Source organism: Convolutriloba macropyga, chromosome 6 (genome assembly GCF_964194025.1).
Source record: "Convolutriloba macropyga chromosome 6, txConMacr16.3, whole genome shotgun sequence".
NCBI lineage: Eukaryota > Metazoa > Xenacoelomorpha > Acoela > Convolutidae > Convolutriloba > Convolutriloba macropyga.
The window spans coordinates 72,299,416-72,321,604 of NC_134473.1; the positions used below are offsets into that span (position 1 = coordinate 72,299,416).

General features: G+C 40.0%; 1 protein-coding gene across 1 annotated transcript in view; it reads right to left on the reverse strand.

Moving 5' to 3' along the window:
• The window catches only part of LOC142341190 (large ribosomal subunit protein mL45-like), a 44,109-nt gene extending 22,497 nt beyond the window's left edge, over positions 1–21,612 (reverse strand). Inside the window, exons 1-2 of the mRNA XM_075392103.1 lie at positions 21,507–21,612; positions 20,864–21,429 (exon numbers count right to left, since the gene is read on the reverse strand). Coding sequence (XP_075248218.1) covers positions 20,864–21,429; positions 21,507–21,582 — 642 coding nt within the window. The 5' untranslated portion in view covers positions 21,583–21,612. The remainder of the gene's footprint in view (positions 1–20,863; positions 21,430–21,506) is intronic.
• Between the last annotated feature and the right edge of the window lie 577 nt (positions 21,613–22,189).

Sequence of the window (22,189 nt, forward strand, 5' to 3'; positions counted from 1 at the left end):
GATTTGGGCGGGTGTGGCGCTGGAAGTTCTGGTCCTGTAGGGTGGCCCATGTAGCTATTCAGGAATGCCGGGAGGTAGCGGCGAATAAGCGCGAAGCGATGGTATGCCCATATTGCGAGTATGTGAAGTACAACGTTTCCGACGAACACAATGAAAGTTAGAGACAGGGAAACTTTGATGGGCACATACGTGTTTAGTTTATTCACCAGAGTCGGTTTCAGCATCTGCATCTCGGTCGCAATTGGTTTTGCGATTTCAGCTAGCTGATGTGATTCAATAATTTTTCTGTTCATCGCGATTTGCTTTTCCACGCGGTGGATCAGGGCGATGTTCGCATCTGCCTTTGTTTCGTAGTAGGGGAGGTCTGCTATCTCTGGTAGGTCTGCTATCTCTGGTACGACTCCAACTAAGTACTGGAGTGGATCAGGCAGTGCAACGTTAATTCGTTTTGCGGGGAGTGTTTCGCAACTTGTCAAATCTGCTCGAATTTTGATGTTTCTGCTGATCAGTTGAGTCCCACATTCAAGTGTTATTATACATACATGACAGCCTTTGAATTCCGGTCCTGTTGTTGACGTGTCTCCGACTTTGTGTTCACGAAGCACGAACGAGTCGGATGCTGATGTCAGTAGCCAGATTCCATATCCTAAGTTTGTTGCTTTTTCTGGCGTAGGGAGTATTACTTTCTCAGTGTCACACACTGAAATTGCTGTCATCGTGTTGTGAAATTTCAGCGTTGCAAGACATGACGATTGAGCTAGATGGGTTTCCATCGTCTCATTGGCAGGAGGTGTGCCTTGTAGACGTCAAATGCAGTCTGACTCGATGCTAAGGGTATCGACAATGTCAGGAGTAGACCTTGCTCGATTGATGACACCTATGTCAGCAACTGTGCGTCATAGTAGGACAGCAAGTCAGCCATCGGTATGGCCAGTGAAAGTCTGTCACTCGCATGCTTTTGACTATCATGCACTGAATCCAGAATGGCATTCAGTGAATCTTTCGGTACAAGTGACATCGGTAATCGTTTTCCCAGTAGGATTGGGATTGAGTTCAGGATGTTAACCTTGTAGGCGTACAGTGCCGATCGATAGCTTTTGATGTCTGCGTAGATGTCTGAAAGAAGGGATGCGATGATGTCAAAGTTAAAGTTTAGCTGTTGATTCGAAAAGAGCAATTGTTAACAATCTCTCAAAAGGTGGATGTTCTTTTCGAAGATTTCAAACTGTTCTTCTACCACTTTCCAGTTCTTATTTTGATTTTCCGCTATTTCCATCTGTATCTTTGTGATTTCTTTCAGCTCGTCGGAGATCATGTAGAACTTCTTGTTCGATTCTTTCTTGAACTGTAAAACGTGATCTGTCAGTACTGAAGTGAATTTTGAGATTCGGTCAATGTTTTCTGCGTTTTCTCTTCCGTAGTCTTGGCAGCCGCCAAAAATTCCACTGACTCCGCATTTTAGCGCATTCATGACAATTCCGGGTCCAAAGAGTCCGATCCCTGCTAGCACTGATGTACCAACTGCGTCAGATGAGCGTCTCGTCCGGGTGCTGTCTACATCTGCTGGTGTCAAGAATTCAGATGTTTCGGATCGTAGAATTTCCACTTCTTTTGCCGCAGCGTTTGTCTCCTCCTGGATTTTGTTCACCATCCACTGCAAGTTAAATTTTTCCAGTGACGTGTTAAAATTCGTTGAGAAGTCCAAGGGGCAATGTTCTGATGGTGTCTTCCACATCTCCGAAAGTTTCGTAAGGATCTTTGTAATAGCTTCCTTCTCAGTGAAATTGTACTTCGGGAATGGTATCAAAAACTCGACGTTAACAAACTTTTCAGCCAAATGTATCTTTGTTTCTTTGTGAAAGATAACGCCTTTAGATAAGTAATAAGGGCCGGGTGCTTCCGTTGTGGCCAGCAGAGGCTCCAAATTCAGGAGAAGCCAGAGATATAAAGTTAACATTGCTGAAGATGTTCAAGTGATTGGTATGAAACAAGTTGTGAAAGTGATTTATGTTATCGTGCTTATTATTAGTGTTTAGAGTTGTTAGTTCAGGATGTTTACTTTTAATATTTGTGGTCAATACATATCTACTGAAAATGGTCAGTTTTACCTAGTCAGAAGTTCAGTTTGTATTCTGGTAGCGTTGCCTAATTTGGGAAAAGTTGTGCGTGTACTTGTGGCATACATCTTATTTTGCAATTAAAGCAGCGTCAGGCATGTCATAGCATCAGTGTCTTAGTTGCATGTACATGTCAGAGGGGAGTTGACAATCGGGTCAATTCATGTTGTATTTACTTTACTTAATATCGGTTGAGATTTTCAGATCATGTGTTTCAATACAACTGTCCTGGCCTTTATGGTTGTTTGTTGTCCTTATGGCACTTTTTTGCCAGGTATCAATGTTTGGACTTCTGCCAAGAGCAGTTTCTGCGGAGACATGAATCAACCAGAAACTACATTCAATTGGTGGGTTGTGGGCCTACTGTTTGTGTGTGCGCTGGCGGCGATGATACTATTGCGTATGATCATTTGCTACTACTTGTTTCGAGAGGGTCTAAGGAACGTGTTCGGTGCAGATGAAAGGATTGGAAATGGAACTCAGAATTTGAATGCTGATTTACCAGCGGATTTAACAGAAGAGACGATAGTTTAGTCGTGAGCACAGATTTTACAAGTTGAATGTTGCATGAGAAGTCTATAGAATTTACAGGGTCAGATGAGCCTTTCATGGATGTAACATAGTGTTAGAACTTTATTGCTGTTTTGATAAGGTTGTTGTTTTGTTCTAAATTCTTATCCACTGTGTGCGAGAATGAGTCAGATTGATTGAGATTGAGTTTTCATCCGTGATATTGCATGTGTATTTTGTCTATGTGTGCTTATTTTCTTAGCTATTATATAGCTTATTGCGTTTTGTTTGCATTGTTAGAGGACAAATAAAACGTTATTTGCATGAGTTTTCGATTGATCTTCTATTATCAATCTAAGCGGTAACTAGTTGTTTTTGCACGTGTTACTTAGCAAGTGTTCTTACTTCAGATTGAATTGCATGTCAACCAGTATGTCACAGCCTATTGTCGACGTGAAAGAGTTATTCTCGCTAGCTGAAACGAACGAAGCGTTTGAAAAGTTGGGAATGAAGCGGTTAGTGATTAGATCAAGTTGGACATTAAGTGGAAAGTTCCCCCAGCAACCTTTTGTTGTTCGTGGTCCGATTGCTGAGGAAATTTACTCTTGGCCGTCAGAATGGCTCGAGGATTGGAATGGAGGCAGCTGTGATGCAATACAGTTTGTTGAGAAACACGGAGGAGTAAATGTTGTGCAGCAATCCGGAACTGACATGGTTGAGGAGTTGCCGCAGTTCGCCGACTCGAAAGCTATTTCCTTTGAGCTTCCTCGCGATAAACTCAATCTACAAAAGTTCCCTGGGCTCCAGCTGACTAGCACCGCCTGTATTGCTGCAAGAGGGGACTGCGCAACAACTGCTCATATTGAATGGGGCGGGGGTGAATCGATTGCCAAGTTAATCTCTGGCCGAAAATTATGGGTGATTGCCACAACTCCATCTGCAGCCGCTCATCTTCACAAATATGCAACGTATCAACAGATTTGTGATCTCATACTTGGGGCCGGAAGTCAGTCGTCCAGTGCGGAGCCCCTGGATGCTCTTTACAGCCAGTTAAACTATCATATTGGCGACATCATTGTGCAGCCGAAGTTTGCCACTCATTTTGTTCTAACAGCACGAGCCGACAAAGATGGCAAAATCATTTGGCCTCTTGTCACTGGGTACAGAGCCATTGATTTGTCAGTGTCTGATCGAGCTACTGTCCTCTTTGACAGATTCGCTGTGCACATGACCCGTGGTGATATCGAGCAGGAACTCAGGTTGCACGGACTGTAGTTACATTTAGTCAGACTGTTGAAAGTCAGGGACTACCGTGAATCCATTGCCAAATTACCCTTGAGGAATAGAAAGCCTGACTGGTCCATGTTGAGACACAGAGAGCGAGACGTTACAACGCATTTGAAAGTTTTGCAGATGGTAGGCTATGACGTGTTAGCTAGTTTTGATAGTCGTTCCTCAAGAAAGCCTCCTGCAAAGAAAGCTCGTCTCTCAAATTTGAAGCGGTCTAAGCCTGAATACGAGACTAAGCTGAGTGATATCACCGACCAAGAAGCAGGTGTATGGAGCCCAGGAATTATCGCGGACTTGGATGCGACTCATCCCCGAAAAACGTAGCACTTGTTAAGTGATCAGTTTTTGTATATTTATTTTGAATATCATGCTCCGATTTTGGCTTTACGGTTGTTCGTATTAGATAAAGAAGCTTGCTCAGATAATTCCTTTAACCGTGCTAGCGTACTAGCCGGACTATGTACTAAGAGTTTGGCCAATGAGAATGCGTCAGTTTTGACTCAGGCCGCTTACTTGATTTGGATAGCAATTCGGGTCTATTTTTGAGCGTGTTGCATCTGTCGAAAAAAAAAGGTTTTTCTCGGAAAAAGTTTCGAAATCGGAAAAAGCCGAAAGAACAAGTTGTAGTACAGTTCATTAGCTTTCAAATGCACCCACCCACATTTGCCTATCCTATCGCTTTATTAAACGGGCAATTCTAGAAAAATTGATGTCACGTCAATTTTTCGAAATTTTTGAAATCTTTCTTCATGATTAGTGTGTAAATGACATAATATCTTGAACTCAACCAGCTCCAAGTATGTCACATATATAAGGCATATTTGGGCGGATACACAGGGCTCATTTTTGCCCTTCTTGCTCTCTTAATGAGTGGTCAGTTGCCTCAGGACAAATTAGAATTGTGCATTTTTGGGATTTACTTGGTCAATTATAGACGTTTTCTCAGAAGTTGTTGGTCTGAGTAATCTCAAATTTTGTGTGCGTGTAGCGCCTGAGTAGTACAAAAGGTTTTAGTAAGGGTTATGCTGCCGAAAAATTTTGTCAGTTACGAGTTATGATCCAAAAACAGTAAAAAACTTCTGTTTTTAGGGGTCGATTTCTAACTCCTGTTTCTTTCATATTGTTGGCTTTAAGGTGGCTTGGGTGGTACTAATGATTAACTGGGTAGCCTGTTAACGAACTGGCATGCTAATTTTGGTAATAGATGGTTATGGGTGTGTTCTGAAACTTGTCGAAAATCAGCCGGAGCGCTGTTCGTTCTCTAAGGTAATCTAGACTTTTTCCAACTTTTGGGAGCACTAGTTCCTTAATGTTGTAACGTTCGAGGGTTGTTTTAAGCTTGGTTAATGCTAGAGAGAGAGCGTAATAGCTGGCTGTATCATGGGGGCAATTTTTTGTGACTAGGGTGAAGAAAAACTTTGACTTTCGGGGTCGAAATTTGTGAGTACCGAACCAATTGGGAGATTAAGGTGATTTATAGGTCCAAAACCTGCATTATGGTGGTTCCTAGCTAGATGGTAGTTGAGCTTTGTGTAGCGGGTGCTATTGCTAGGGACGCAGTGGGCAAGGGCGGTTCTCATATTGTGAATATTCCCTTTGAACTGAATAAATTTTGCTTTAGTTTTTGAGTTTACTGTGTTAATCTCAGGTGTTTTGCTCCTCCTGTCTCTACTACTTGTTGTTTCCTGCCTGTATCTAGGAATTGAGGTTCCACCTTGGTGTTTTAGGATACTGGCTCTTACTTGGTCCAATTTTGTCTCTCTTGATGGTGTACTTGAGGTTTGAGATCTTTGTACCGAGCTAGTGATTGCTTGTCGTTTTTGACTTATGGTTGTTGTTATGTTAGAACTTGCTTGTTGAAACCGGGGAGTGAGCTCCATCTCTTGAGTAGCGGGTATTGATGTGGGGGAGTATTTTCTACGTTGGTATGTTTTCGAGAAGGTCACTCGTTGTGATGGTTTTGGTGTTTGGGACTGTATTGTCGTTGGTTGTCTATTTCTCAGTCTGTAGTTATATCTTGGTTCTTGTGGGTTACTCCCAGTTCGAGGTGCTTCGTCGCTGCTACTAGACAGTTGGGAACTGTGGAATCTTGGGGGTGTTGGCGGGCGTGCGGTTTGATCGTCACTTGACTCTGGTTCAGAATTTGAATTCGTGATTTGGTTAGGTGTCGTTATTGGTTGGTGTGGTGGCATAGGCGCTGCAACTGGGGCTGGCTCTGGGGATGCTGGGGGCGGCGCAGCTAATGGCACTGAAAGACGTATTCGTGGGCCTTGTTGAGGCTCGGGGGCTTTAACTTCTGGGGTTGGTGTTGGGAAAGTGAGATCTTCAATGTGGTCGTCAAAGAGCTCTGGTTCTCTTTTATCGTCTCTACGTAAAGGGTCGGGGATAAACTGTTTTGGATCTACTACTTCTAAGTCATCCGTGTCTGGTGGTTGTTTTACAGATCGTAATCGAATCCTGTGCACGCACTGTGTGAAGTTCGTTCCGATCTTTCTGATAATGTAGTTGGAGTCTGACAATACTTTTTCAACTCTATAAAGTGGAATCCAAACCTGTGCTACTTTGCTGATTTGTGGTTTTTGTGACGTGAGCTTCGGGTTCAACAAGAGGCAGTAGCTATGTAGGTTCAGAGGTTTTGCTTCAGCCTTCTTGTCGTAGTAGTAGCGGTATCTCTGGTAGGAGTCAATTAGCTGAAGTTTATTCTCTTCGAACTTTGTCATCATTGCATCTTGCAATGCAACCACATAGTCTGAGTTCACTGCGACTGCTTCCATTGATTTTCTTGCAAATCGCAAATCCAATGGTTTGACAGGTTCTCGTCCATGAAAGAGTGCTGTGGGGCAACATCCAATTGATGTATGATACGATGTGTTGTGTAGGAAAGTTGCTAACGGTACATACTTGTGCCAGTCGTTCCATTGCTTGTCTGTGGTCAGCTTCAAGATTCTTTTTAATTTTTAATGGTCCGTGTGAGCGTTCAACTGCTCCAATTGTCTGTGGGTGTTTCAGAGATGCATGCTTCAATTTGACTTCAAGGAGTTTTGTCAGTTCATCCATGAGAGATGAGGTAAAAGACGTTCCTAGGTCTGAGACAATTGTTTCTGGCACATAGCTGTGGTTGAAAAAGAACTTCACTAACTCTCTTGCTACTGTATCTGCGCTTCCATTTTTCAATGGGACTGCGAATAAGTATTTGCTGAATACATCTATTCCACTTAAGACGTATTTGTAGACTGGCGAGTTGAAACTTCCAACCAGATCAATCTGAAGTTGGTCACCGGGGAAAGATTACAGAGATGATATAGGCTGCAATGGGGGCTTCAGTGTGCCTTCTTTTGCTGTTTTCAGTTGCAAGCATGTCAAGCAGTTTTTAACCAGATCCACTAGTTGTTCCGTGAATCCTGGGAAATAAAACCGTTTTCTAAACTCCTGAATTGTTCTTGTTATTCCGTTGTGTCCTGCTGTTCTTGAGTTATGGATCCTGTAGAGGACTTCTTTCCGCAAGTGTTCTGGCACGCAATACAGTCGGTGAAGTACTTTTCCTGCGTCGTCGTAGAAGAGTCTGTATAAAACTCCATTTTCTACAATTAGTCTTAGCATATGTTTGTAATACTTTCTCATATTTCTTGATGCATATGTTAGATCAACTACTGTGTTATTTTCTTTCCCTTTAACACTCTTCTGTATTTCATGGACTTTCATCTGCTCTGCTTTTTGATCGATTGGTTGACTTCTGTCAAAAATATCGTTCAGGGTATCAGCTGGATTGATTCATTTGCATTTACTTCAGGCTTGTACAATTTCACGAATCCCTTGATTTCGTCTTCAAGAGTCTTCATTTTCTCTTGATATGAGTGGTATAGGCCACACTGCTTCAATTGATTAATAAATGCTTCAGTTTCGGAACGAGGCTTGAAAAATTCGTCCACACAATCAATTGAATTTAGTTCTGCATTCGGGCTTCCGTGTTGATTCCAATATCTCTCACTGGTATCTTTTCATTTAGCTTTAGAGACACGGTTGCGGCTCTGTCTATTTCCACTCGCGAAAGGAAAACTGCTGCGTAGTTCGCTTTTCCTGGTATGTGAGCAATAACTAGGTTGAAGGAAAGCACACGGTCCAAGTGATGGGGGTATTATTTTTGATTGGTAGAACTGAGTTAGATTTCTGTTGTCTGTTAGTACTACAACTGGATAAGTGGATCCTCAAATGAAATGTGCAAAATGCTCGAGTGCAAAATAAAGTGCCAGAAACTCTTTGTAGTAGATTGAGTACTTGAGTTCTGGGGTTGTAAATGCTTGACTTCCAAAAGAAACTGGTGCATACTTCTTGGTTTCCTTTGTGTTATTCTCATCCAAGTAGTCTTCTACCATCAGTACAAATCCTGCAGCGTAGTAGCTGGCGTCACAAAGTAGGATATACTTCTGACCAGGTTTTGCAAGTCGTAGTGTCATGGTTGTTGCCTTTAGCAAGTCGTCCTTCAATGTTGCCAGTGCTTTTACATGTGATTCGTCAGGCTAAAGTGTCGCATCTTTCTTCAGCATTCGGTAGAATGGGATCAGTTTCTCTCCCAAATTAGGTATATAGTTCCGGAAGAATTGCACAAAGCCTATCAACCGCTTAACTGCCTTAGTCGATTTCGGGAGCCGTACATTGTTGAGGAACTTCTTTATTTTCACTGACTCTGGAGAAATTCCCTATTTAGTGATTACATTCCCCGGAAATTTTATCGAGTCGGTGGCAATTTCACATTTCTTCGTTGACAATTTAAGTCCAGATCTACGGATGCAGTCAAACACTTGCTTCAGTGTTGATATCAGATCTTCAAAGGTTTTAACTCCACATCCAATGTCGTCCATGAACTGGGTGCACATATCTGCTGCAAGACATGGATCCAGGTAATGCCTGATAAATGAGCTGAATCCAGTTACTGAATTACTAAGCCCTTGAGCTAAGCATTTGTAAGCATAGGTTCTTGACGAGAAATTGAATGCAAGTAATTGCAAAGATATGTCATCTGCCATTTGGACGCAGTGATAAGCTTGTGAGCAGTCTAGTTAAGTGAAATAAGTCTTTCCTGCAAAGTGATTCGTTGCGTCAGTCATGTTTGATATTGGAAAGTTAGCGTTCAGGTAATCATTTTTGAGCAAATGGTTTACTCTTCTGAGATCAATGAGCAATCCGAGTCGTCCTGACTCTTTTCTGTGTGCAAACAGAGGGCTACTGTACTTTGACTGTGGCAATGTTGTTATTAGACCGTAGTAGTGCATTAGTGCTAGCTCTACATGAAGTTCGTCACGCAGGTGAATTGGCGTTGGTGGGCCTTGAACGTACATTGGCATTGAATGCTCTGGTGTCAACTTTATTTTCATTTCTGTGTTGTATCCGACGTCGAAACGATGCTTTGCAAAAATATCATTGTATTCAACTAAAAGATTTTCCACTTGCTGTTTCTGGTTACTGGTTAGCAGAGATCTTGTCCATGTGAATTGTGAAAGGAATTTCTCTCGGTCATCATAATTTTGCTTCGGGTCGATCGATTCCTTTTGTTGGAGCATCTCTATCTGGTCGTGGATTTGTTTTTGAAGGGGTGGAAGAGACGATGGATTTTCACACTTTTCGGGGGTTGGGAACCAAAGTGAGTCATAGTCAGGTTTTGGTCTAGGTGGTTGGTTCCTTCCTTTTCTGTCTGAATCTTGGATTAACTGATTAATTTCAGGGATGAAGTTTTCGCTATTTCGATATTTGGCAAGTGCTATTAACTCCGGGTCTACTTGGATCAACTTGTCTGCTTGCTATGATGTTAAAATTTGAAAACAGGCTAGTTCTGTTCCCTTTGTCAGTGTTATTCGGTGGTCAGTAATATTAAGTGCTGCAATGAAAATTGTATTGTTTTCTCCATTTGTGCCAAGTGATGACGTGAGTGCAAGATCAGTTTCTCGTTCTAATGTTTCACAAGGCTGTACAACACCACTACTAAACTTAAGATCCTCAGTATGCTTTGAAAGACTACATTCAATTATTACCTGTTTGTTTGCTGGTATGGTTTGTTTTCTCGTCGTATAGACTGGAATTTCCTTTGCACGAATGGCTCTTCATGGTTCTTTGTGTGGTTTAATTTCATTTATTGAAACTGTTAAGTGTGGGAACTGAAGTACAGAACGCTTGGGGCAAATGCTAATGTCGTGTTTCTTGAAAAATTCATTTCCCAAAATTATGGAGTCGGACTTGGGCAAGACAATAAAGGACTTTTGCTGATGACATTTGCACAGGCTCCTGTGTCTATTAGCGCTCTTCGAGTTAGAATTGGAGAAAATAAAAGTTTAACATATGAAAACGTGTTGCCACTACTGGCGGCAATATTGTTTAATTGAAGTGTATAAGGATGAGAGTGATAATTTAATTGTTTTTTTTTGTTTTTCTGGGCTGGGTTTTTTGTGGGTAGCTTACTTAGTTTTTTGGCTGGTGTTGAAAGGAAAAGTGTTACCTCGGCTGTTTGGCCGATTATAAAAGGAACATTGGCTTGAAGTGTGGTTCGGATAACCACAGGTGTAACAAAACACACTGGTGGCTCTTGTTACCGGCATGTATGGTCCTCTGGGCATTTGGATACCCGTCGTTGGCTGTTGTCTGTATCCGTAAGAGTTCGAAGGTCTGGTTTGTTGGTATCCAAACTGTTGACGAGGCTGATACTGTCTTGGCGCGTAGGTTCGTTGAAATCGTGGCGTATATGGTCCTCTATTCTGGAAATTGTTTTGTGTTCGGTAGTTGTATCCCTGTTGTGGATTATATGGTCGGGATTGTGCAATGGCTTGATTTGGGTATCTCGGTGGGACTGGAGTTTGATTTGTGGGCGTTGGAGTTACTGGTCCGTTGTTTTTGATTCTCTCATCCATTGATTGAAGGCGTTTTTCCATTGATTCTTGATTGGCATTCAGCTTTGATAAAGCATTGATTAAGTTATCAGAGATTGTATTGCTAACTTCATTAAATCCGTCTTCAGGATAATCTTCTTTTCTGCAGAGGTCCCTGATGGTCATTTGTTGTCTTGCAAGTGTAAAAAGTTCTTGGACGGTTGCATTTGGTGGTTTTTCCATAAGTTTAGAACGAAGCCATCCAGGCATTGCCTTCTGGAAAATTCGTTTAACTTGGGCGTTCTTGAAGTCTTCAGAAGCTTGCAGTCTTTCTGCTCTCTGGGCTGTTTCGGAATCAAATCTTGTCTGCTCTGCTGCTGCGTTGGCAGCTCCTGGATCGATTCGTGTTACGGCTGGGAGAACTGGTGTTGGGTACGCTCTTATTGCTTTTGTTTGTATGGTGACTAGAAAATTTTCTGGCGTATCGATTTTTGGGTCGAATCTTAGCTTCTCTAAGTTTAGTACATGAACTTCCTGGAGTTGGACATTACAAAAATGATTTCTTAGGGCAGTAAAACTCAGGTCCACGTCATTTCGTGTGGCCTCTGGGAGCGTCTGAAAAAATCGAAGAGCGGGTCCTCGTAAGTGTAATTGAAGAAAATTTGCCCGCTGGTTATTTGGAATTGCTGCAACTCCAACAAATCCTCTGAAGAGCTGTTCGAATTGTCTGAAGTTTTCGCTCTCCTCTCCACTGTATGGTTCAACTGCTATCTGAGCTTGGGCGGCCATAGTTTTAGTTCAAGGCTTCTATCTTACTAACTTTTGAGATAAAGCTTAATAAGTTGAAAAAGGGGAGCACTGAGGAAAAAAATTTAAAAAGCACCGTATAATTAAAATGAGCACCTTGACAGTTTTTGTCTTACTGTTTTTTTTGAGTCGTGTCCTGTTCGGCACGGCAGTCTTGTCCTGTGTTCTGCAGCTGGTGAAGTTCTCCCCGTCTCCTGTTCACGTTCTGGTTATCAGGCCCTTCTGGTGGGTCGTCTAGTTGACAGTTGGGACATCTTGCTCGATGTAGTAAAAGTGACTGTCGTTAATTTCCAGCTTCATCTCTACTTTAGCTTCAGTAAGGCTTTCATTAAATTCAGTGATGTTAGCGAATCTGATTATCACAAGGATCTTTTGGCCGTTGTCAGAATAAAGAACATCGACACAGTTAATGCAGAAAAGCAATTTTTCGAAGTGCACGAAAATATCAAGAATTTCGTAAGAAGAGCCTAAGGAATGCTCTGATTTGTGGTGCTCTTGAACATAGAAATCGTATGGGAAAGGATGTGTACTGTTTTATTGACTAGTTTGGCAAGTTGGCTAGAGTGTTGGCAGTTCTGAAGTAAGGTCTGGTAATTGGGTTTCATAATTCAGCAATTCAAGATAATCGTCTCCGCGACTGTCACCATGTAATATAGCATTTTCGTTGATTGGTAAAGTGTCAAGTTTTCCTTAATTTTGGGGTGTTTTAGTCAAGCGGTCTATTTCTTCGGAGCAGGCTCGACGATTCTCATTTGTGAGCTTTGAGTCAATGAAACAGAGATAGTGATAGAATGTTCAATTTAGGCCAACTTGTTCTCTCTAGTGGAATCTCTCGAGTGAGAGTGTATATTAATTCATCACAATAGATGCACATATCAAATACACAATTTGTTATATCCGTATTCACAATATCCGTATATGGCTTTAACAAATATATGCTGCGGCTTTAACAAATCATATATGGCTTTAACAAATACATAAATAAATACCAAAATAAATACCCAAGTTTGGGCTGTTTATTAGATACCCATTTATGGAGTATCACAATAGAGTATTGAAAACGTTGGCGAAAGACCAGATTAAGAAGACCAAAATTTAACAAGCAGAAAATTCTAACCAGGTACTATAGAAATGAGAGGAAAAACGCTGACATTATGTTGCGCAAGCAACGTCTACAGCATCCAACTCGCTCCATTTTAATTACCTGAAAAATCAAGAGACTTTTACGCTAACAGTCTTTTCATACAGTCAATATAAGACCATTTTTAACCACTAAAGAGGCTCTTCGAATAAATAACACCCTGAGAAAACAACAATAAACAACCTCGCGAATGCAGTCCAATTGCTTTCAAATTACGGGGAGATTTTGAAAATCCTCAGCCACCACTTATACAGGCTAGCATGATTATTTGAAAATCTGGATCTTTTCCGTTTGTGCCCCCCCCCCCCCCCCCGGTACGTTATGCGACCCCAGTTACAGAGCACTTGTCATTACACAGTAAATCATTATGAAACAATATTGCACGTGCGTCTGGGGGTGCAAATAATATGCACCCACTAAGCTGGGGGGCACAAACATTGATGCCTCCTTTCCTCTGTCATGTTTTCCTTCACAACTCCAAAATGTTCCCCTTTTTCAATAACATACAAATAGGCCTTTATTATATAAATCATAACAACTGTAGCCACTACAAAATGTTGTTTTTTCCCTAAAAGATGGGTAAACAAAAAGTGAAAACTTGACGGAAGAAAAAAGCCTGCCTTACGTGCATATTTTCTCCCATGCAGGGGGGGTTGCAGCCGAAATGGGACTAAAAAATTCACTGGGGGCTTCAAATAACCTCAGTAGAGGTTAATATATACAACTATTACTATTTAAAGTCAAAATGTCACCAGTTTCGGCGCACTATCATTTGATTTTTAATACCAAATTGCCGCCAATTGATTTCAGCCGCTTGACTTTGAGAATGAGAGAGAACTTAAGATCACGTAAAAGGCAGACATTCAAGGGCGTAAAAGTCAAAAAACGACCAAGCAAAAATTTTGCACAGAAAAAAACACTTACAATAATTGCTTCTCTTCAAAAGCAATTAATAAGATTAGTAATGCCAATAGAGACAAACGCAAAAACTGTACAAAATTGGTTAACATTCCACACAAAATTAAAGATACTGCAGGCCCTGAAACTAGTAAAATCTGCGCTTGAACAGATCGAGATTCTAGTATGAAACAGGACGTTGATATTACAAGTGAGGCATTTAATGTGCAGGAAAATGGAAAATCTCATGTCTCAATCGGTTGTTTATTGTGCTCGAACACTATAATCAAGCAGTTACCAATGCGAAATTTATCGCATTAGTTTGTTCTCAGGGACTAATCGAAACAAAACAAGGAATTTTCCCGTTATTATCCCTCGTACATTATTCACTGGGGGCTTCAAATAACCTCACTAGAGGTTAATATACACCACTATTAATATTTAAAGTGGAAATGTCACCAGTTTTGGCGCACTATCATTTGATTTTTAGTACTAAATTGCCGCCAATTGACTTCAGCCGCTTGATTTTGAGAATGAGAGAACTTAAGATCACGCAGTAGGCAGATACTCAAGGTAGTAAAAGTCAAAAAACAATCAAGCAAAAACTTTGCACACAAAAAACACACGTATACAATACTTGCTTCTCTTCAAGAGCAATTAATAAGATTAGTAACGTCAATAGAGACAAAGGCAAAAACTACACAATTGGCTAACATTCAACGCAAAATTAAAAGAAACTGCAGGCCCCGAAACTAGTAAAATGTGCGCTTGAACAGATCGAGATTCTAGTCTGAAATAGGACGTTGATATTACAAGAGGCATTTAATGTGCAGGAAAAATGGAAAATCTCATGTGTCAATCGGTTGTTGATTGTGTTCGAACACTAATCAAGCAATTACCAATGCAAAATCTATCGCATTAGTTTGTTCTCAGGGACTAATCAAAACAAAGCAAGGAATTTTGCCGTTATTATCCCTCGTACATTATTCACTGGGGGCTTCAAATAACCTCACTAGAGGTTATTATACACCACTATTAATATTTAAAGTGGAAATGTCACCAGTTTTGGCGCACTATCATTTGATTTTTAGTACTAAATTGCCGCCAATTGACTTCAGCCGCTTGATTTTGAGATTGAGAGAACTTAAGATCACGCAGAAGGCAGATACTCAAGGTAGTAAAAGTCAAAAAACGATCAAGCAAAAACTTTGCACACAAAAAACACACGTATACAATACTTGCTTCTCTTCAAGAGCAATTAATAAGATTAGTAACGTCAATAGAGACAAAGGCAAAAACTACACAATTGGCTAACATTCAACGCAAAATTAAAAGAAACTGCAGGCCCCGAAACTAGTAAAATGTGCGCTTGAACAGATCGAGATTCTAGTCTGAAATAGGACGTTGGTATTACAAGGGGCATTTAATGTGCAGGAAAAATGGAAAATCTCATGTGTCAATCGGTTGTTGATTGTGTTCGATCACTAATCAAGCAATTACCAATGCAAAATCTATCGCATTAGTTTGTTCTCAGGGACTAATCAAAACAAAGCAAGGAAATTTGCCGTTATTATCCCTCGTACATTATTCACTGGGGGCTTCAAATAACCTCATTAGAGGTTAATATACACCACTATTAATATTTAAAGTGGAAATGTCACGAGTTTCGGCGCACTGTCATTTGATTTTTAGTACTAAATTGCCGCCAATTGACTTCAGCCGCTTGATTTTGAGAATGAGAGAGAACATAAGATCACGCAAAAGGCAGATACTCAAGGTGGTAAAAGTCAAAAAAACGATCAAGCAAAAACTTTGCACAGAGAAAACAAACGTATACAATACTTGCTTCTCTTCAAGAGCAATTTATAAGATTAGTAATGTCAATAGAGACAAACGCAGAAACTGTACATAATAGGCTAACATTCAACGCAAAATTAAAAGAAACTGCAAGCCCTGAAACTAGTAAAATGTGCGCTCGAACAGATTGAGATTATAGTCTGAAACCGAACGTTGATATTAGAAGTGAGGCATCTATTTTGCAGGAGAAATGGAAAATCTCATGTCTCAATCGGGTGTTGATTGTGTTCGAACACTAATCAAGCAATTCCCTATACAAAATCTATCGCATTAGTTTGTTCTCAGGGTCTAATCAAAACAAAACAAGGAATTTTCCCGTTATTATCTCTCGCACATTATTCACTGGGGGCTTCAAATAACCTCACTAGAGGTTAATTTATACCACTATTAATTTTTGTGGAAATGCCACCAGTTTCGGCGCACTATCATTTGATTTTTAGTACTAACTTGCCGCCAATCGACTTCAGCTGCTTGATTTTGAGAATGAGCGGGAACTTAAGATCACGCAAAAGGCAGATACTCAAGGGCGTAAAGTCAAAAAACTATCAAGCAAAAATTTTGCACAGAATAAACACGTTTACAATAACTGCTTCTTTTTCAAGAGCAATTAATAAAATTAGTAATGTCAATAGAGACAAACGCAAAACTGTACATAATTGGTTAACATTCAACGCAAAATTAAAAGAAACTGCAGGCCCTGAAACTAGTAAAATGTGCGCTTGAACAGATCGAGATTCTACTCTGAAACAGGACGTTGATATTACAAGTGAGGCATTTAATGTGCAGGAAAAATGAAAAATCTCAAGTGTCAATCGGTTGTTGATTGTGTTCGAACACTAATCAAGCAATTACCAATGCAAAATCTATCGCATTAGGTTGTGCTCAGGGACTAATCAAAACAAAGCCAGGAATTTTCCCGTTATTATCCCTCGTACATTATTCACTGGGGGCTTCAAATAACCTCACTAGAGGTTAATATACACCACAATTAAAATTTAAAGTGGAAATGTCACCAGTTTCGGCGCACTATCATTTGATTTTTAGTACTAAATTGCCGCCAATTGACTTCAGCCGCTTGATTTTGAGAATGAGAGAGAGAACTTAAGATAACGGAAAAGGCAGATACTCAAGGGGGTAAGAGTCAAAAAACGATCGAGCAAAAACTGCACAGAAAAAACACGTATACAATACTTGCTTCTCTTCAAGAGCAATTAATAAGATTAGTAATGTCAATAGAGACAAACGCAAAAACTGTACATAATAGGCTAACATTCAACGCAAAATTAAAAGAAATTGCAGGCCCTGAAACTAGTAAAATGTGCGCTCGAACAGATCGAGATTCTAGTCTGAAACAGGACGTTGATATTACAAGTGAGGCATTTAATGTGCAGGAAAAATGGAAAATCTCATGTGTCAATCGGTTGTTGATTGTGTTCGAACACTAATCAAGCAATTACCAATGCAAAATCTATCGCATTAGGTTGTGCTCAGGGACTAATCAAAACAAAGCAAGGAATTCTCCCGTTATTATCCCTCGTACATTATTCACTGGGGGCTTCAAATAACCTCACTAGAGGTTATTATACACCACTATTAATATTTAAAGTGGAAATGTCACCAGTTTCGGCGCACTATCATTTGATTTTTAGTACTAAATTGCCGCCAATTGACTTCAGCCGCTTGATTTTAAGAATGAGAGAGAACTTAAGATCACGGAAAAGGCAGATACTCAAGGGGGTAAAAGTCAAAAAACGATCAAGCAAAAACTTTGCACAGAAAAAACACGTATACAATACTTGCTTCTCTTCAAGAGCAATTAATAAGATTAGTAATGTCAATAGAGACAAACGCAAAAACTGTACATAATTGGTTAACATTCAACGCAAAATTAAAAGAAATTGCAGGCCCTGAAACTAGTAAAATGTGCGCTTGAACAGATCGAGATTCTAGTCTGAAACAGGACGTTGATATTATTATTATTATTATTATTATGGCTTCCACAAACGTGAGGGACTGCTCCCGCAAAAATTATATAAATAGATGAATCATTCGAGTTTAAGTTTGTTTGTTAAGTTTATTTCGTTTGAGGACCGACATTTTTCGCAGAGACAGATAAATGTTATGGAACACGAATTTTCGATGCTGAAATAAATATTATAGTACTTCCACATCAAGTTTAAGATTCGATTTTTGAGTCCGACTGGTTGAAAGAAATTAACATTTGAATCAATGATATTTGCTCTATATGTGGTTCGATAGAAAAAATTTGACCGCTGAAATTCTTTTTTGATTTCAGGCAACACAAACCGAAAACTTGACCGTCTTTGCACAATATTAATATGCTCGCTGATGTTGAACGCATAATAATTGTTCACCAATTTCGATAGCAAGAGAAGATCTGTTAGCACAATGTAATAGTTGAGAGGTAATAAGTTCAGGAATCTCAGTCGTTCGCAATAATCAAGGTTCGGTAGGATCCATTTCGAAACTTTTTCTTGAGATTTTTCAAGGAGTCGCATGTCAGATTTTGAAGGCATATAACAGTTAGATCCATAGATTAAGATTGGAATAAGCGTACTCTTATAAAGATTTAGTTTTGCAGTAACCGTCAGGAGATATGATGTGTTTCTTTTAATTTGGTGGAAGAATTTGTTGGCTTTACCAGTCCGCAATTCTACATGTTCCTTCCAAGTGAGGCTGTCGTTCATAGTGATACCAAGGTCCTCCACAGTTCTCGATTGTTCCAGCGACCATTGACCCAAAACCGGACTTAATTTCGACTTGATATTGAAATTTATGTACTGACATTTCGATAAATTGAAGCTGATGTTATTTTCGTAACTCCAACGCAATATTGAATCTAGATGTTGTTTGATTCCGTGTGCGTTTCCAAGATTTTCATTATATAATAATTTGAGATCGTCAGCAAAAAGAAAGACTTTAGAGTTGAAAACAGTTTCAGGTAAGTCATTAATGAAAATAAGAAAAAGTAGGGGCCCAAGTATTGAGCCCTGAGGTACACCCGAGGTGACCGGCGAATTCTTCGATTTTAGATTTCCAATTTTCACGTATTTCAGTCTGTCGCTCAGGTAACTCTTTAAAATCTCGAACAGCTTGCCACCTATTCCAATGCAATTGATCTTACGTAAAAGTATTCCATGATCAATTTGGTCGAAAGCTTTGGAAAAGTCAAAGAGAAGTGAGCTATTTTCTCGACTGTTCTCAGAACAGAATTTGTATATCTTATCTAAGTAGGTTATCATTTGAAGAATAACTGATCTTCTTTCACGAAAACCGTACTGTGAGTCAGTTATGAGTCCTTTGAAAAAATTTACAATTGAGCCATACAACAATCTTTCTAGAACTTTCGAGACAATGCATAATAGTGTTACAGGACGATAATTTACAACATCTGCTTTCAATCCTTTTTTCTTGAAAATTGGGCTAACTGCTCCTATTTTCTGAATAACTCAAAGATGGATTTCGTAAGTTCTTTTGCGCAGTTCCTGAGGACAACTGCAGGCAAGTTATCAGGCCCACATGACTTTGATACGTCTAATGACCCAAGAATTTCAACTATTGCTTCTTCCGTCACAGTAAAACTATTCAAAATTCTATTTTCATTCGAACTGCTTTTGAAGACCGATGACACTGTGAAAACTGAACAGAAGTATTTATTAAAGAGACAGGCTTTTTCAGCATCACAGTTTGCTAAGTCTTTGTTCCATTTAACCTGTGGCGGAACGGACGGTCCTTTTCGTAAGCTTTTAAAATACTTGTACATGGCTTGAGATTTCGTGAGTTGAAAAGCTTTGATTCGTAATTTTTCTGGTCTAGGTCTACCGCTTCTGCTAGACTGGTTCTCGACCTTTCTATCTCAACGAATCATTGTTGGCTAGTGAATGAATTAAGCTTTTTCATTAGATGTGATGTCGCAGGCGTGATCCAGGGTGGCAAATTGGATCTATGCTTACTCCGTCTTGGTGTGAATTTAGTGATCGCCTCGAATAACCAATGATACCACTCGCTGAGCATCCGATCGCAGTTGCTATAACAAATAGGATTAAAAGGGTTAAGACTTAGATTTTCCTTCAGACCAACGTAATCGCATTTACAGAAGCTCAAACTTTTGTGCAATTCGGTTTTCTCGTTCTTAGCAGGACTCAGGTCAAGATCTAATAATATAGGTATGTGATCAGATAAACTAAAAGTTTTGAGCAAAGAGTCGTCGCAATTGACGTCGATAACTATGCTGTCATCATTAACGAAAATTTGATCGAGTATGTTTTTACCACAAGTGGGAAAGAAAACAACGGGAATAAAATTTTGGCAATCAAATAGATCGACCAATTGTTTCTCATATAAGTCAGCTGACTCTAGTGTTTTCCAATTGACAGAAGGAAGATTAAAATCTCCTACTACTATGACCTTTATCTCTCTCCACTCATCGTTGTCTAGAAAGCAGAAGAAAGGGTTGAATTCGTCAATTGTGACTCGGTATTTGCTGTTACTAGGAGGGTTATACAAACACAAAGTTAGTACCTTTTCGTTATTTACAGTTATGAGCGAACCTGCAAACGCAGACGCTAGTTTGTCATTCAGATTCTTAACATCAATTGGGAAAGAAGTAATGTTGTTCCGCACGCCAATCATTACACCTCCATGTTTGCTCTTCAGATTTGCATTTCTTTCGCTTCTGTAGAGCTGATAATTTTGCAGGAAAAGTTCACTATCGCTGATGTCAGCTGTCAACTAAGTTTCAGTTAAAGCGATGATGTCATATGCAGAGGTTTCAGCCGCGACATCAAACTTCCTTCGACGATTTAGGAGGCTTCTTGTAGTCAATTTTGATTACGCGACAGTTTCAAAACATTTTCTTCTTCGCTCGTTAAAATCAGGTCCTTTACTTTTCGACCCTTAAAGTATAGCTGTTGATTTTTAATACGGATGTCTAGTTTCGAAGCTCCACAGGCTATTAGGGCACGCCTTTTGAGTAGCATTGATTTCTCGACTTGAAATCAATGCGGCATTTACAAGTGAGGCATTTAATATGCAGAAAAAAATGGAAAATCTCATGTCTCAATCGGATGTTGATTGTGTTCGAACACTAATCAAGCAATTACCAATGCAAAATATATCGCATTAGTTTGTTCTCAGGGACTAATCAAAACAAAACAAGGAATTTTCCCGTTATTATCCCTCGTACATTATGAACACCCAAGTTACGTGTCATTTTATAGCACAAGCGCTCGCTACGCCGATGGGGCGCAAAAGGAAGATGCTAACTTTGTGTTCATTAGTCTCTGGAAACAAATTAATGTCCGTTTATGTTAAGGCTGTAGAAATATTAACTACGGATTATCATAATTTAAGGGGGCTCGAACACTTACTTGCACAAATGAGCCGACTCTAGCTTTGACAATGCGACTTGGTTCCACAGTTTCCAGATACTTCCACTGAATCTGAGTTCCAGATAGTCCATTCATCAAAATGGGGTAACAGTGCTCAGTGCAAAACTCCATGACTTTCTCTACTTTGATTGGAATTCTACTCATTTCTCGAAAAAGGTCTAGGTAAACTTTGTGTGACAATTCTAGGAAGTTAGCTTTGTCGAAATCACCCATGCTCTTTCTCATTTGACGAAGCGCTAGTCTGTCGCGAACAGCGAAGGATCTCGCGGGAGTTTTGACTGATTCGACTAGAGTTGACTGATTGGATGATGGTTTGTATGGGTCAAAAACTTGATCAGAACAAGATATTAGCCTAGCTCGGGCTTCAGATGTCATCATTGGATAATCAAGACCTTCAATTAGACTTTTGTGGACTTTTTCGTCGGCACTTTGTAATGCTTCGAATTTCTTGTTCATTAAATCTCCTTTGCCAAAGTATGGAGGAGGATCTGGACGGATCTCATGATGAATTTTCTTAGGCCTTCGATACCATCGAAATGAGCGTGCTTAAAAAAGAGTATTGAAAACGTTGGCGGAAGACCAGATTCAGAAGAGCAAAATTTAACAAGCAGACAATACTAACCAGGTACTATAGAAATGAGAGGAAAAACGCTGACAATGTTGCGCAAGCAACGTCTACAGCTTCCAACTGGCTCCATTTTAATTATCTGAAATATCAAGAGACTTTTACGCTAACAGTCTTTTCATACAGTCAATATAATACCAATTTTAACCACTAAGGAGGCTCTTCGAATAAATAACACCCTGAGAAAACAACAAAAAACAACCTCGCGATTGCAGTCCAATTGCTTTCAAATTACGGGGAGATTTTGACAATCCTCAGCCATCACTTATACAGGCTAGCATGATTATTTGAAAATTTGATCTTTTCCGTTTGTGCCCCACCCCCAGTACGTTATGCGCCCCCAGTTACAGAGCACTTGTCATTACATAGTAAATCATTATGTAAAAATATTGCACGTGCGTCTAGGGGTGCAAATAATATGCACCCACTAAGCTGGGGGGGGGGGGGGGGGCACAAACGGAACAAATCCGAAAAATTATCCAAAAAGAAATAAGAAAAAGATCTGCCAAGTAACCTAATGTGATCGAAAACCATATAATTGTGGACTCAGTGCCCGAAGGCGGTATGTCATTAAAATCAATAAAGTTATTCTGTCATCATATTTTGCATTGCAGCGCATATAAAAGAACATAACCGACTAACGTCGGGCAAACTGCTCTCGAACGACCAGCGAGCGGGTA